Here is a 14471-nt window from a genome sequence, read left to right as displayed (position 1 = left end):
TTTACACTTTATTGAAAGTTTGATGAAAAAATTGATACTAATCTTGTGTCTCTACGGTGAATAGGAAACAAGGGTTAACAGGACATTAGCTTAGTTTACCATAAAGAGTGGAAACAGGAGGAAACAGCAAGTCTGGCTCATCTGTCTCAAGATAAAATGTGCTTATTAGCACTTTTAAACCTCACCAATTAAGATGTCATATCTTAGTTGATTAATTCATACAAAAACGATTTGTAAAAACTACAGGTCATCTGCTTGTCACTAAGCAGTCTGATTGCTACAGTTAATATTTAAAGACCTTTTACAGACTATTATCTTTATTATAATGTACAGATGTGCGTAAAATTGCTGCTTAAATAATTGCTCTAACAACAGAGCGTTTCCCTCCAGCATTAACAGAGCTCCGTTCACTCAGCCATCTTTCACTTCATGACTGTACTACTATCACATATGCGGTTGTAGTATTAAACCTTAAGGCATGGAGGTATGTGAAGAATGTCAGCGGTGTGACTCCGAACATCTGACTCTCACCCTGCCAGGCCAAGCACAGGCCATCTGACTGTAAGCATATAGCAGGAGATTAGTGCAGGCCTCAAACGTGGTTTGATGTATATGTAAGCCAAATTGTACAGAGCAGTTTCAGCCTGTTAGATCTCTATTGTGCAACATGTAAAGAGTTCACACATGGAGGACAGATCCATGAGACAGATCTTCACCTGCCAAGTGTTATCACATTTTGTATCATAAGCAGGTGTATTATAGACCTGGTCTCAATGCAGAGTGGTGCTTTAAAATATTTAATAATGGAGGAAATTTGATTTGTTGACAGACATAACCTTAAAATAATTTTGAATATGAAGCAATAGATTGAATAATCTGTATTAACAAGGCACTCTAGTTACATAATATTTCTTTCCCCACACTCCAGTGGTGGAAAGTAACTTATTACATCTATTCATATATTGTACTTAAGTGCAAATTTGAGATACTTTTATGTTAATCTCATGCCACTTTCTACCTTTACTCTGCCACACTTCAGAGGGAAATATTGTAGTTTTTACTCCACTACAATAATTTCAGAACTTAAGTTACTTTACAGCTTAAGATTTTTGTGCACAAATTATATTAAAATATACAAGTGCAGCTGAAACAATTAGTTGATTGATCAGAAAATGAAATGGCAACTATTTTGATAATAGTTTAAATTATTTTTCAGTAAAAAGCATTTAATTTCTCCGGCTTCTGAACAACATGAAAAAAGGTTTGCATGCTGTTGCTCATCCACAAGTGTTGTTTAGAGCTTATAGCTTTTTTCATGTTTATTGCTGTTTCTTGAAATGATTATATTGATTATCAAAATTGTTGCTGATCAGTTTTCAGGCTATGGACTGATCGCTTCAGTTCATAAAGTGATATCTCTCATTTGCTATCGTGCTCTTTTTAGTTCAGCTAGTTTTATTTCCTCTGCAACAGCATATAAGCAGTCTGCTTTGTTGACACTGCCCAGAGCCTGGATGAATACATCCATGGAGATTTTGTGTACTGTCTACATATTGTATGTGGATATCTCCTGTATATTTTCTGTGTGTATATGGCTTAAGTTTCTGTGAACTGGCTGTGAAAACAAATATCTCATTATAAATCTAATCTAACGATGACAGAAGGAGGATAATCTGCCAGTATCAATGTGTGCCCTTCATAACTGAGTAATCATGCCTGTGTTTTTCTTCATATTAATATTTTCAGGCTAGCGTTCAGAAGATGGAAAATGAGCTTTTCCTTGTGCTCCCACCTTTCTCTCTTTGCTGTCAGTATCCTCCGCGGGGATCACATGGACCATCACTTGATTAGCTTTAGTGCTGCTGTAGCCGACCACAGAAGAGCCCTTGTGATTTCATGGTTTGGTGACGAACTCATCCATCAGTGGTTTCGGGGGGAGGGTAGATCCTTACTTTATTATTACATTATGGCTATCTGGGCAGGGCGGTTGACTTATTATAATTCAAGGATATTCTTTCGAAATTTTCAAGATTTCCCTTCTCTCCTTTTCACACTTTTTCTAGTTACTTACTACAAACAGGACATATGATCAGCAAGGTCGTTCAGAATCATCCTCTGGGGATCATGAATGTCTGTGCAAAGTTTCATGGCAATCTGTCCTGTAGTTGTTGAGATATTTCAGTATGCACAAAGGTGGTGTGAATTAAAAAAAAAAAAAAAAAAAATTGACGTTAATGTTAATATTTCACATTTTCAATATGCTGGTATCGCCTGTCTCTATCTTTGATCAGAGTGGCTCATTTTGACAAACTTTCTTCAAAACGTATTGCTCAAAGACCTGTCTGTAGCCTTTTTTTTATAAATGTAATCAGATTCAAGAAAGCTCATTTCCTTAATGGTTTACCTAATGTATCTTAACTGAGAGTAATTGTCCTTGAGGACCACTTTCAATCAAATTGGTAAAAAAATAATTAAATTGTCAGGATTAATTCTCTCTTTCTTTCTTAAGTTGAATTATAAAAAAATCTCTCCTTTTTTTAAATAGCACGTAGCATATCATGTGTACTGTAGTGTGTGTGTGTGTGTGTGTGTGTGTGTGCGCGTGCGTGCGTGCGTGCGTGCGTGTGTGTAACAGCATTTATTTCTCCTCAGTCTATTAAAGTGGATTTGAACGTTGAGTAGTTTTGACATTGAGTTCAGCTCTAAAGCCGCACTGAATCATCCCTGAATAAACATTATTATTCATGAATGCAATCCTGTGCTGCATTCAAACACTAAAACCTGATATTAAAGTTTAAGTATTGTGTCAGTTTTAACAGTGAGGTGTTTGAAGCTGCCTGACACAATAGCTGTTGTCAGAGTTACAAAATGATGTGAGGTATAAATTGACGGATTACTAGAATTACTTCTCTACTCAACAATGAGAATGTCAAGATGTCATCCAGGCAGTATTGATGTGAAGATAACCTTTAACAGTGTCAAGGTGCAGCAGCTGCTGCTTTATGAGCTGAAATGGCAGTTTCTGCCTTTTAATACTGAAGATCATTAGAAATTGAAGAGTGGAAAAAAATATTACATTTCTCTCGGGGAACAAAGATGAGGGGGATTTTAAGAACTGCTTCAGCAGTGTTTGTGAAATGGGACAGTGTGGCATTTCTGGCTGGATATCTGTAGATGTGGCTCCTTTTACTTCAACTGAAATTTCTCAACTACACTGCCATGAAATTTTGTCCAGACATACATTTTCTGTTCAGGAGAAACTTAAATGACTATGGTGATACCTGTCGATCAGCATTAATTTAACCATTCAAGGGTTTCCACACTGCAGAAGGACACATAAGTAAGGGGGGTTTGGGGATTCTTCCCCAAAAACTCAGGGATCAAACACAGTATTTCCTGCATTCTGGTGACGTGAACTGCACTATTTTGCACCTTTCTGCATGAATTTAGGGTGTAAATGTCTTTTCAGACATGTTGTTTTCTTAAATATAGAAGTCTGCTGCTACTTAAATGTTTATATGCACATGCACCTGTTCCAAATATTGACACCTTAGCTCCCATTAGCCTCGGCTACTAATTAGCAAATGTTGGCATGCTAACACACTAAAATGAGATGGAAAACACAGTAAACATCATACCTCAGAACATCAGCATGCTCGATTTGTCATTTTGCGCATGTTAGCATGTTGCAGTTAGCATTTGGCTCAAAGCACCACATTGTGAGACTCCTTTTAACTTGCTTTTCAACAGCTACATTGACCCTCATTTTGAAGGCAATCCAGTGCATTAGTTGTGCAAAGACACAGAGCCTGTTTACACCAAGTATTATTGTGCATCTTCGAGCCATTTCAATGGTAGTGGACATTGGGACTGTTTAACAGCTGTTGCGGCCTTAGCTTGTGCTAACCAGGCAGACATTGAACTGACCGTTTGCCAGAAGTAGAGCAGCTCTGGACACGGTCCTTTAGCGCTGCGTCTTACCTGTTTAACAGCAGCAACACCTTGCTTGACGTTATCCAGTGGCGTCAGCTGAGTGGATGGTTCTTTAATGTGGTCCACTTCACATGAGCGCTCACGCTGCTGAAAGAATGTGGTCAAATAAAAAATACTTAATGGTTTCCAGACCACCTCTGAATGTTGTCTTGAGTGTTCAAATCTCAAGACTCATTGAGAGCGCATTCACGCCCGTCCACACCAAGGACGCATGCTAATACCAGGTGTAAACAAGGCCGTAGACTGGTTTATCTTTCCTGAAGCTAAAATGGGAAATCTCTTAAAGTCTGACATTTTGGGGAACTATGCTTCGGCTATTCCCTGTCTCGCCAAGTTAGATGAGAAGTGAGATCAGTATCAGTCTTCTCATCTAACTCTGAAAGTCAGCAAATTTTCATGTTGTATATTGCTTTAAGTTTACTACTTTGCTTTCTCCAAAATGTCCTGATATTCCAGGTCCCAATCAAACTCTAGAGAGAGAGAGATCGCAAAATCTTTTTGTTTTCCATTGCATCAGGCACCTGGCAGGACTGGGGGGGTAAAACGTCTCTAACTAGATGCTCATCTATTGCCTGTGATTGCATATCACATCCCTTTCTGCTGGCAGGGTGAAAGCCTTCGTCAATTGTGTGTATTTTGGCTCAGACAGGCGTGTTGTGGTTACATAACACCCTGACCTGCCAGTGTATCAGGTTCTTTGTTGTCTGTAGTGTTGAAACAGCTAGTCACTTAATTGGATGCTGCTTTTTTTCCTCTTCCCATGTGTAAGAGACGTTATACACTGTACAACAACAACAACAACAACAACAACAACAACAACAACAACAACAACAACAACAACAACAACAACCCTATTTTAAGTAAATGTCTAGCACTCAAAACAGTTCTTATCAATAAGTTTCTCTTATTAACAAATCTGGTTAAAAGACCCATTAATCCATTTCTCAACATCATTTGACTTCCCAACTGTCTGTGGTACCCTGCTAATCATTATATTTTATGGAGGATGAACACTTTTAAAACCTGGTGAAAAAGATATACTTTAACTTTAAAAAAAAAAAAGAAAGAAAGAAAAAAGCTAAATGATTACCTAAAACAGCTGGGTACTGTAATTTTTTAGCAAATCTTACTCCTACAGGAGTCAATACTGCAGTTGGGGACTACTTTTAGCTGTGCATTAATACACATCTGCGCTCTGGTGAGTACAGCAGCAGGATGTTGTGTTTGGGATTAACTCAAAATAAAACAAATGTCAAGTAAATACTTAAAAGCTGTCAAATAAAGGTAAAAAGTGCAATATTACCCTCAGAAATGTAATAGTGTAAAGTATAGTAGCATAAAATTGAAAATACATAAAATGCAATTACTGAATAATTGTAGGTATTTCATTTCGGATATGTGGGTGTATCCATATTTGTTTAGTTAATTTCAGTATAGGTTTAAATAAATAAAGAAGCCGGTTTATTAAAATCCAGTGAGTTATGGGGAAGGGATGTGATTAAATAAGTCCGTATTCTCACTCCTTTTCAAATATGTAAAACAAGTCGTCTTGTCTTTTACCAATTCCTTTTGATTTATGTTTTCTATTGTCTGTAAATATTACTTTTTTTGTCTGTCTGCTTGTTTGTATCATCATGTCTCTATTTTCTTAATTACATGTTTGAAATAAATCAAGTTATTATAGCTCACCTATTATATGACAGGTCACAACCAATTATACTTTGCAAGTTGGACGAGTGCAGAGCGGCACATTACTGCAGGCTGTTCTGTCACGCTTAGCACTGGTTTGTACTCCAAGATTAATCTGGTGGTTTTTAATTAGGATATAGGTGCAGAAAACTGATCATTCAGCACAGTGGGACCAGAACACAGCAGGAAAGATAGGGTACTATGGAAAACAAAGAAAGTGTTTCAGCATTGTAGCTCAACAAAGATGGAAGTTAAAATGAAAGAGAATGAAGGACAAAGACAGTTTTATGTCTCCTAATGCTCCCACACTGTGTGTCTGCTTGAGTCTTAATGATGCTCTTGTGATTTACAGGGCTGGTCTGCTGATTCTGAGAACAACGGTCATCGGACCTGAACCTGACCTTTCGAGGAAACTGTGTTTTGATAACACTTCGTTTCACGGAAACGAAGTTCCCAATGAAGAGTTAGTTTTTTGTGGCTTCGCCTCAGCTTGAACACAGGTGGTTAGTCACAGATCAGCACACAACAATTCTGACAGAACTGATGGATGATCCCAGCAAGAGCAGGAAAAACAGTAAGATTTTCTAAATATTTTATGGTGCAAGTTGTGATTTCTTTCTCACAGGTAGTTATCAAACCTAGCATTTAAATGCAACATCCCCATTCCCTGATGTATTTCTTTATACCATCTCACCTCTCAAAGCGGAAAATAACTATTTTGTTTGGAGAGGCACATGATGATCTAATGACTCATCTACTACACGGCACAGGTCGTTAGTATTTATTGATATGGATTGGCTGTCTCTCCAAGATCCCCAAGGAGTCAGACCTTTAAGACTGAGTTTCCTTTCACTCACCACATGAGAAGAAAGAAAAGGTATTGACACACACCCTTGCACAGGCACACACACACCAAATATCACACACAAATAGACTCCAGTAAATTCCAATTTCTCTGCAGTTGTAGTCTTTTTGAATCTTCATTAACTTTTCCATTTTACCAGCAACTTTTTAATTATGAATCTACAGACTGGAGAGAATCATCTGCATATATTTTAGTTGCTCAAATGATAAATTATCAATGCCTTTTAAACAAGAGTAAGAGTCTCCATTCAATGCCACTTTTTAACCCTTTGAAACCTGGATCGACATCCGTTTTCTTGCGCTGCATTCAGACGCCTTTCACAAGCTATTTGAACCTGTGAAACTGGTGTGAATTAATTTGATTTTTTTTTTCGATAACATGCAAAAAACAGCTTGGCAAGAAATGCCCCACAGATTTCAACAAATTAATAAAATGTGACAAGAAAACTACCTAAAAAATATTTAAGAAAAAACAGGAGGATTGTTAGAAAATTATCCAAAAAATAGGGGGAAGAGTCCTGAAAACTACTGTTATGGTAATTTTATTATTCAAACTGTGTTACAGAAAAATCTAACAAAATATATAAAATAAATATATTTTCAGCATTTTTTAAAAGTAATTTTCTTGATTGTTTTTTTGTGGGGTTTTTTCAGTTGCAAATTTTCAGGTAATGTTCTTGTAACTTTTTTCTTTTATTTATTTTTTTTTTTTTTTACAAATTTTGTGCTCGTTTTTGGGCCAAGTTGCTCCTTTCCTTCTCCCCCTGTATTTGTAAGAAATCAAACCAATTTACTCAGGTTTCAGAGGGTTAAATACACCTACTTTTTTCTCTCCTCCCCTCTCCCTCTGTTCTTCAATGAGTGCCCCTCGGCTCTGCTCAGACCAGGAGGCAGACCTTCACATGTGAAGAAAAGCTGTGTGGATCTTGGGACTCATTGCTCAGCTATGCAGTAGAGAGGAGGATTAGCTCAAGCTGAGCACCAGTGCAAGGATTGGGCATTTGGCCATTTATCCATCACCTGGCAGACTGAGAGAGAAACACCAACATACTCTTTGTTCCTACTCACCTAAATCTCCTCCTCACTCCCTTGTCATTCTCCCTCTTCTTCTCCCTTTCTCCTTCCACCCCTCTCTCCCCCCTCTAAACCATGACCCTTTTATCAGAGGACCAGTCTGCGAGGCCCCAACCCTGCCGGCTCCCGGAGCCTGGCAAACACATGAGCACGTCTCTGTACCCAACAGACTTCACAGGCTCCAAAGAGGACTACATGGACAGTGGAGAAGGCGCTGTGTTTGGAGCAGTGGAGCCCCCCAGACGCTCGCGGGGCCGGCTCATCCTTCACGCCATGGTCATGTTCGGAAGGGAATTCTGCTACGCCGTGGAGGCAGCGTTCGTCACACCGGTGCTTCTGAGCGTGGGCCTGCCCCGCAGCCTGTACAGCCTGGTGTGGCTGATCAGCCCCGTCCTGGGCTTCCTGCTACAGCCCGTCATTGGCTCGGCCAGCGACTACTGCCGCTCACCGTGGGGCCGGCGGAGGCCTTACATCCTCGCCCTGGGCATCCTCATGCTGCTGGGGATCACCCTGTTCCTGAACGGAGACGCTGTCATCTCAGGTGAGGGATGGGCGGGAGGATTTGAGAATGAGAAGAAATGGAAGATAGACAGACAGTGAGAGGGGGAGGCGCAGATGTATTTTTAGTCTCGACACATCAGAAAGTGAGTCTTTGTTTTGGGTGGCTTTGATTTAGAGGGGATAAAACAGAATGAATAATCAGCTCTTTCCATCAGGGAAAACGAAATATCACTGTTGAAATGTGAAATCACCTTGAACTCATTCTAATGTCTGCTTATGCTTGGAAATATGTACAATAATAACTTGTAAAACTCAAGAAAGGCAAACATATAAGGTTTCATCTTAATGTTTCTACACAGGAGCACTAAGGGAGTATACTCAGGGTTTTGCAAGTAAAATTCAAGGACTTCTAAGTATTTTTTAAGCTTTTCAAATGTTTGACAGTATGAAATGGTTTTCTCCACAACCATCTGTTGCAAGAGAATCGTGCAAATTTGTGAATGGAGCAAACGTGCTGTCAGGTGCTAAAATGAAGGACAAAGAAGTTTAAAACATATATCTAAAATGTTTTATAAAATAATTTATCATTCTGTTCTCCTCTCAGCTATATTCAAGTACATTTTCAGGAAGTATTCCAGGGCTTCAATTTCTGAGAGACAAATTCAAGTACTTTAAGCACCTCAAACACCTTGTACAAGAGTGGCTGCAGTGTAAACCTTCCTGGAGCTACAAATATTTTTACTTGAGCTACCCCCCCCACCACCACCATAAATAAGCATTTTTCACAGTGTTTGGCTGTGATAAGTGCTGTAGTTTAGACTGTGCCGTTTAAATCCACATGAAGGTTTGGCTGTTCTGGGGATGTCTAAAATAAATATAAAATATGACCATTTTAAGTTCAAACTCCACCCTAAAAATTATATGAGCAGGGTTCCCATGATCATTGAAAACCTGGAAAAGTCATGGAATTTAACAATCTTATTTTCCAGGGCTGGAAAAGTCATGGGATTAGTTCAAATCATTGAAAGTTTTGGCAAAGTTATGAAATTTTGTTGTGTGTAATGAATTGTTGCAGTAATCATCTGGGGATAACCTTCCACGTAATGTAACATAACAGCAAATTTATTTTCTGTAAGTTAGCTGGTGACATAACGTAGCTCTAATGTGCAGCGATTTAAGGGAGCACGATATATCGTTTTGGCATCGATACTGTGATGCACAATAGTCACATCAAAGGACCTGCAATGTCAAATAAGGCAAATTAGCCCAAACAACTTAAGCCTTCCCCTTTAAAACGGGTTACGTGTATATGTTATGTAGTGTGGCAGCGTTTGTTATGGGAAGTGAGACTTTTCTCTCTCTCTCTCTCTCTCTCTCTCTCTGTGTGTGTGTGTGTGTGTGTGTGTGTGTGTGTGTGTGTGTGTGTGTGTGTGTGTGTGTGTGTGTGTGTGTGTGTAAAACCACCATACTAAGTGAAATTTAAGTATGGGTCCTTGAAAAGTCATGAAAATGAAACTGTGTGGGAATGTGTGGTTTGAAGCACCTCCCCCATTTGCCCCCCCCCCCCAAAAAAAATAATGAACAGTCCCTAACAGTTCCAATTTTTCCTAAATGCCTTTCCTGTCCCATAAAGAACATCAGCTTTCACCTGCCATATGCCAATGACTTAATTCTATTATTTTAAAGTGACTGAATGAATATAAATGTTACTGTTTGCCTCCAAAGTGTTCTCTTATCTCTTTGGCTTTTATAGACTCAAGCACTGAACTGAATAAGTAATAGCATTTTTGGAAGAAAGTGACACATCAATCAAGAAAGTTTCAACATTTTAAATGTGCAAAAAGTCCTTAGCATCTCCAGAGCTCACACTTCAAACCTGTGACTAAAGTCAAATGTGTAACTTGTTAGCGTGGCCCTGAGCCGACGCCCGCTGGCAAAGACGGCGATGAGTCACAAGTGGGAAATAAAACTCTCGAGTAAAACTACTGATAACATGTAAAACAACCCGGAGTGTTTCCTGAGAATCCAGCGGACAGCATCACGAGAAGCTTCTCCTCACAAAAGAATCTGTGACCTTCACAGCCACATGCACTGATTCACTGCTGAGAAATACAGTGCTGCTGTATTGTGTCCCGCTGAACAGGATCAATGTGGGGTTAAGTGCACATTCACTGATCATTTCCTCCACTTTGTATGTCACAGTTGGCCCTGGAAGCTGCTAATGATGGCGTCTCATCATCAATACCTCAGTCATGTCTCAAGATCTGAGGACAAAAGCAGTAATCACCTGTCAAAGTTTGAAAAAGCTTGGCACATTAGGTTGAGAGTTCTCTTTTAACAAGAGAAAAAGCAACATAATTTAAACGAGCTTTGGTTCAAAGTGCAGGATTCTTATTTCAAATCTGGGGCATAGGTCAAGAGAAAACCAAAATCAGCGTGTTTGAAATACATTTTTCTCGTTGTTGAATGCTGTGATTGTTGATTGGGTTTCTATTTAAAAGGCTCTGGTCTTTCTATAATCATCGTTCACGCTATGAAGTATTTCTTTCTTCCGACACATGCCGGATAAGCTGATTACCTTTAGTATTTCTCAGGGAAGTAGAAAAAGCCACAGGAATTGTGTTACATAATGTTTGAATTGTTGTAATTACCCACAGCGTAATAATAACGTTGAACTGCCCTTTCAGTTCTAAATAGCATTTTCTTTTCATTTATGGCCAGAGAAACGTCAGAGCAATGTTCTGTTAAAGTATTTTTTTCTGCTGCAGTACATCTATTTCAAAGTTTTTAACAGGCTATTATGTTGTTTTTGCCTTTCTGCTTGAATCATATATCCTGTTTGAATTGCAGGTGTTGAGGAGAACACAGAATAAGACTTGGCTCAATGATCAAACAGGCAGATCGTGAAGTTTTCAATTGGTTTTCATGAAAAAAAATGTATTCATGTCTGACAAGCTCCAAGTGTGCTGATCTGGTGGGATTCTTCTTTTTGACACTTTAGTAAAGGTCTTAGCAAAGGTGCAGGGTTTTTTTGATTATTGAGGTGAAAAATATGAAACTGGGAATTTGGGTTCCCTCACCAAGAAGTAGCATCAAACGCTAAAAAGTTTGGGAAAAGCAAAATCACCTCTTTCTTAACAGATGATAAATGATAGAAAATACTTGTTGAAAACATGTTTAAGTCTGGGGACTGTGTAGTACTGCAAAGTGGAGTTTAGACCGTTCAGGATCTTTTTGGCATGTGCAATGACGGACAGGAGCCATCCTTAAAACAATCCTGCCCCCACTACATTTTAGGGGTGGGCAGATTATCAGCCTTGCAGATTATTGGGGCAGATATTTATATAGAATAATGATACAAGCTCAAACGTTATAACCCTAACAAAGTTTCATCTCGCTCAGCAGACATGCCCCTAGCATCTCAGAGCAGAGAATACTACTCACAGTTTTGAAACCTATTTTATTAACTTGGTGATTATTTTTTTAATCATTGAAATTTGGCTCTGTGGTTAATTGTAATTGTGTAACAGACTAGTGGCACACATTTTTGCTTTATCTGAACTTCATTATCCTGCATAGTTGTGAATTATGCTTCACTTTTTACCTTTTCTGCATCAGTTTATGACGGAAATGTCCTCTGCTCGTGCTTTTATTAGGGCGGACAAATGCACATGTTATAAATATTGAGCTGGTGGTTTCCCCCTGCATCCCTCTTGAAATCTACGCCCATGGGTACCGTTGTACTGTTATGTACACCACTGGCTGCAGTGCTTGATGAGTGATGAGGTGTATTGTTCTGTTTTGCAGCGCTGGTCACTGACAGGTCATTGAGGAGTATATGGGCCATAGTGGTGGTGATGTTCGGGGTCGTGCTGTTTGACTTCGCTGCAGACTTCATTGATGGGCCCATCAAGGCCTACCTGTTTGACGTGTGTTCCCATCAAGACAAGGAAAGAGGTCTGCACTACCACGCTCTGCTCACAGGTGTGTAACACGGACGAGCACATAAACACACACTGTTGTTGCTCCAATTTTTATTTTGCTTATTTCTGTCATGAATCATTCCTCGCCGGCTGCTTACGTCATGAATCTTGATGGTGAAAGTTTCCGTGGCAATAACTCAAATAACACATACCTAAGGCGTGATGCTTGTGGGTGGAGCACACACTGTGTTGCTGAGACTGAGTGTCTGTCTTATGACTTCCTGAGACTTTCTTGCCAATAATAAGATAAGGAGATTGATACATCGCTCATCATCGAGACTGTACATTTTTCTTAGCACAAAGACTGTTAACAATGAGGCTGTCTCTGTCCAATGGTAAAGAAACCCGCCTTCCAGTATCTCTAAAGCTCCCTCATTAACGCATTATAGGTTGCTTGTTTAATCCTTACAAAACCCAACATGTAAAATGACAAGTAGCTTTGTGTGGGAGTTATGTGCCGGACTTTCATCTGCTCATTGCCTGGCAGCCTCACAGTAGTGAAACAACACCAAGGAACTTTAAGTGCAACCTCTCTAGCTGTGTCCAAAATGATTTTATTTAAATATAGTGCACTGCATTTACTGTCTGCTGTTTTATTTGAGTGCCCCAACTGTGTGTACATGTAGCATAAAGAAATATAAAGTGTAAGTCCTGTTTCTTAATACATTTTAGTGCATTTTAACTAGGTTTTACAATCCAGAACTTAACTGTTTTGGTTCACTCTCACTGCTCCCATCAGTCTTGTTTTTCAGCTGCAGCTATTTTCAGAAAAAAAAAAAGCTCCATACACAACTTGCTCAGTACCAAACAGCAGAAAGACACAGTCAGAGACTAGCAGGTCAACATGACGGAGCAATTAGCTGCTAAAGAGACAAATATTTACCAGAATTGGCAGAGACTGAAAAAAAAAACCCAGTGATGTCCCTATCTCAGCCAAGTCGGGCAATCGGATGTTGACTTATTTCATCCGGCGTGCCAAGTTTGGGCCATTGCTTGTTGTTTGGGCCAGGTCATTTTTGACCGACCCAGTGGTGTCAATATCAGCCGATCGAACCAAACTGGTTTATTTGGCCCGATTCTGGGACGTCAATTATCCAGAGTCTTAGCCAGGATTTATCATTTCCAGCGTGCTGAGTTTGGGCCGTTACCGGGCCGGGTCCTTTTTGCTATCTGGACAAAGCTAAAATAGATTGAATACTAGACTTACATTCAGCAAGTGGACATAAACATGACTCCAGTAAATAATTATATTATTTCATTACAGACGAAATATGATAATATATCAGCACTTTACTCTAAATACACTTTTACCTCCATACAACATTCGGCAGTATTGACACTGTTTGCAAAAACATGTTAATAGATCAAATACAACCACGTTCAAGATAGAAAAACAGACCTCAGAATGAACACACACTCACATTTTTATTTTGTTTCACTAATTTGTCGTTGAGATCTTGCCAATACAATGTCCACATGTGAGAAATATTCCTCTCCATGAGTTGTATCACCTCAGGATAACCAAATGTAACCAAAAGCTTCTTTCTTTTATAATAAGTCTCTCTGGGAATTTCACAGTAGGGTTGGTTCACCCTTTCATGTTTCTCAGGGATTTGTGAACATGATGTTTCTGTAACCGGCGTGACATCGCAGAGTGGGCTTTCATAACCTTGCCACAACTTCTAACAATGTGCTCTTCGGCCACTGTGACCCATAAATACTTCGAAGTTTTGTAACATTCTCTTGATGGATTCATCCATCCGTCCATCCATCCATTTCACCTTCAGAACATCGAGATTGTGCTGAATAGATGAATAGATTCGCCACTTGGCAGCCAAGATTGTCCAAAGTTCATGGCTGTATAATGAAAAGAAATTTGAGGCTCTAAGCTGACATACTGGATGTAGACCCATGTTTGCTGCATTGCCAGTTTATTTTGAGTCCTTAGTTGTAGATTTTCCTTTGCTAAACGTTTTAAAGGGAAAATCAAGAGTGCCACATGTAGCTAAGGTGAGCAAGGTTGGTATTTTCACATCCTGGATAATTAATAATAATTATAAACTTTATTTGTATAGCAACTTTCATACAACAAAAGTACCCCCCATGCAGCTTTACAACAAAATTTTACATGCAAGTGTTTCACATGAAAAGACAGAGGACATAAAGACACAATAAAACATGCATGTAAAAATAAGGATAAGATTAGACTGTATCTTCACATGGATAAAACCCACTTCATAACACTAGAAAAAGTAATACAAAAATAAGGATAAAAATAGAGTGTAAATGATGCATAACATAAGATGAAAAATAAAACCCATTAAGACAATAATAAAGCTAAAAAAAGGTTTATAAAATGCACAAAAT

The 14471-nt window shown here is 39.0% G+C and overlaps 1 protein-coding gene across 6 annotated transcripts in view; it reads left to right on the top strand.

The window, feature by feature from the left end:
• Positions 1–14471, top strand: part of slc45a2 (solute carrier family 45 member 2) — a 32222-nt gene that overhangs the window by 1874 nt on the left and 15877 nt on the right. Inside the window, exons 2-5 of one of the 6 annotated variants that reach the window (XM_042509451.2) lie at positions 6035–6256; positions 6494–6559; positions 7712–8161; positions 11929–12105. In XM_042509451.2, coding sequence (XP_042365385.2) covers positions 7765–8161; positions 11929–12105 — 574 coding nt within the window. In that variant the 5' untranslated portion in view covers positions 6035–6256; positions 6494–6559; positions 7712–7764. Of the gene's footprint in view, positions 1–6034; positions 6257–6276; positions 8162–11928; positions 12106–14471 lie in introns of those variants that run through there. The other 5 variants (XM_088070864.1, XM_042509450.2, XM_088070863.1 and 2 more) reach the window with 5 other exon arrangements.

Source organism: Plectropomus leopardus, chromosome 20 (genome assembly GCF_026936395.1).
Source record: "Plectropomus leopardus strain MGB_pleo_1.0 chromosome 20, ASM2693639v1, whole genome shotgun sequence".
Taxonomy (NCBI): Eukaryota; Metazoa; Chordata; class Actinopteri; order Perciformes; family Serranidae; genus Plectropomus; species Plectropomus leopardus.
Note: the sequence above shows the minus strand (reverse complement) of the source record. Positions and strands in the feature narration are given on the sequence as shown.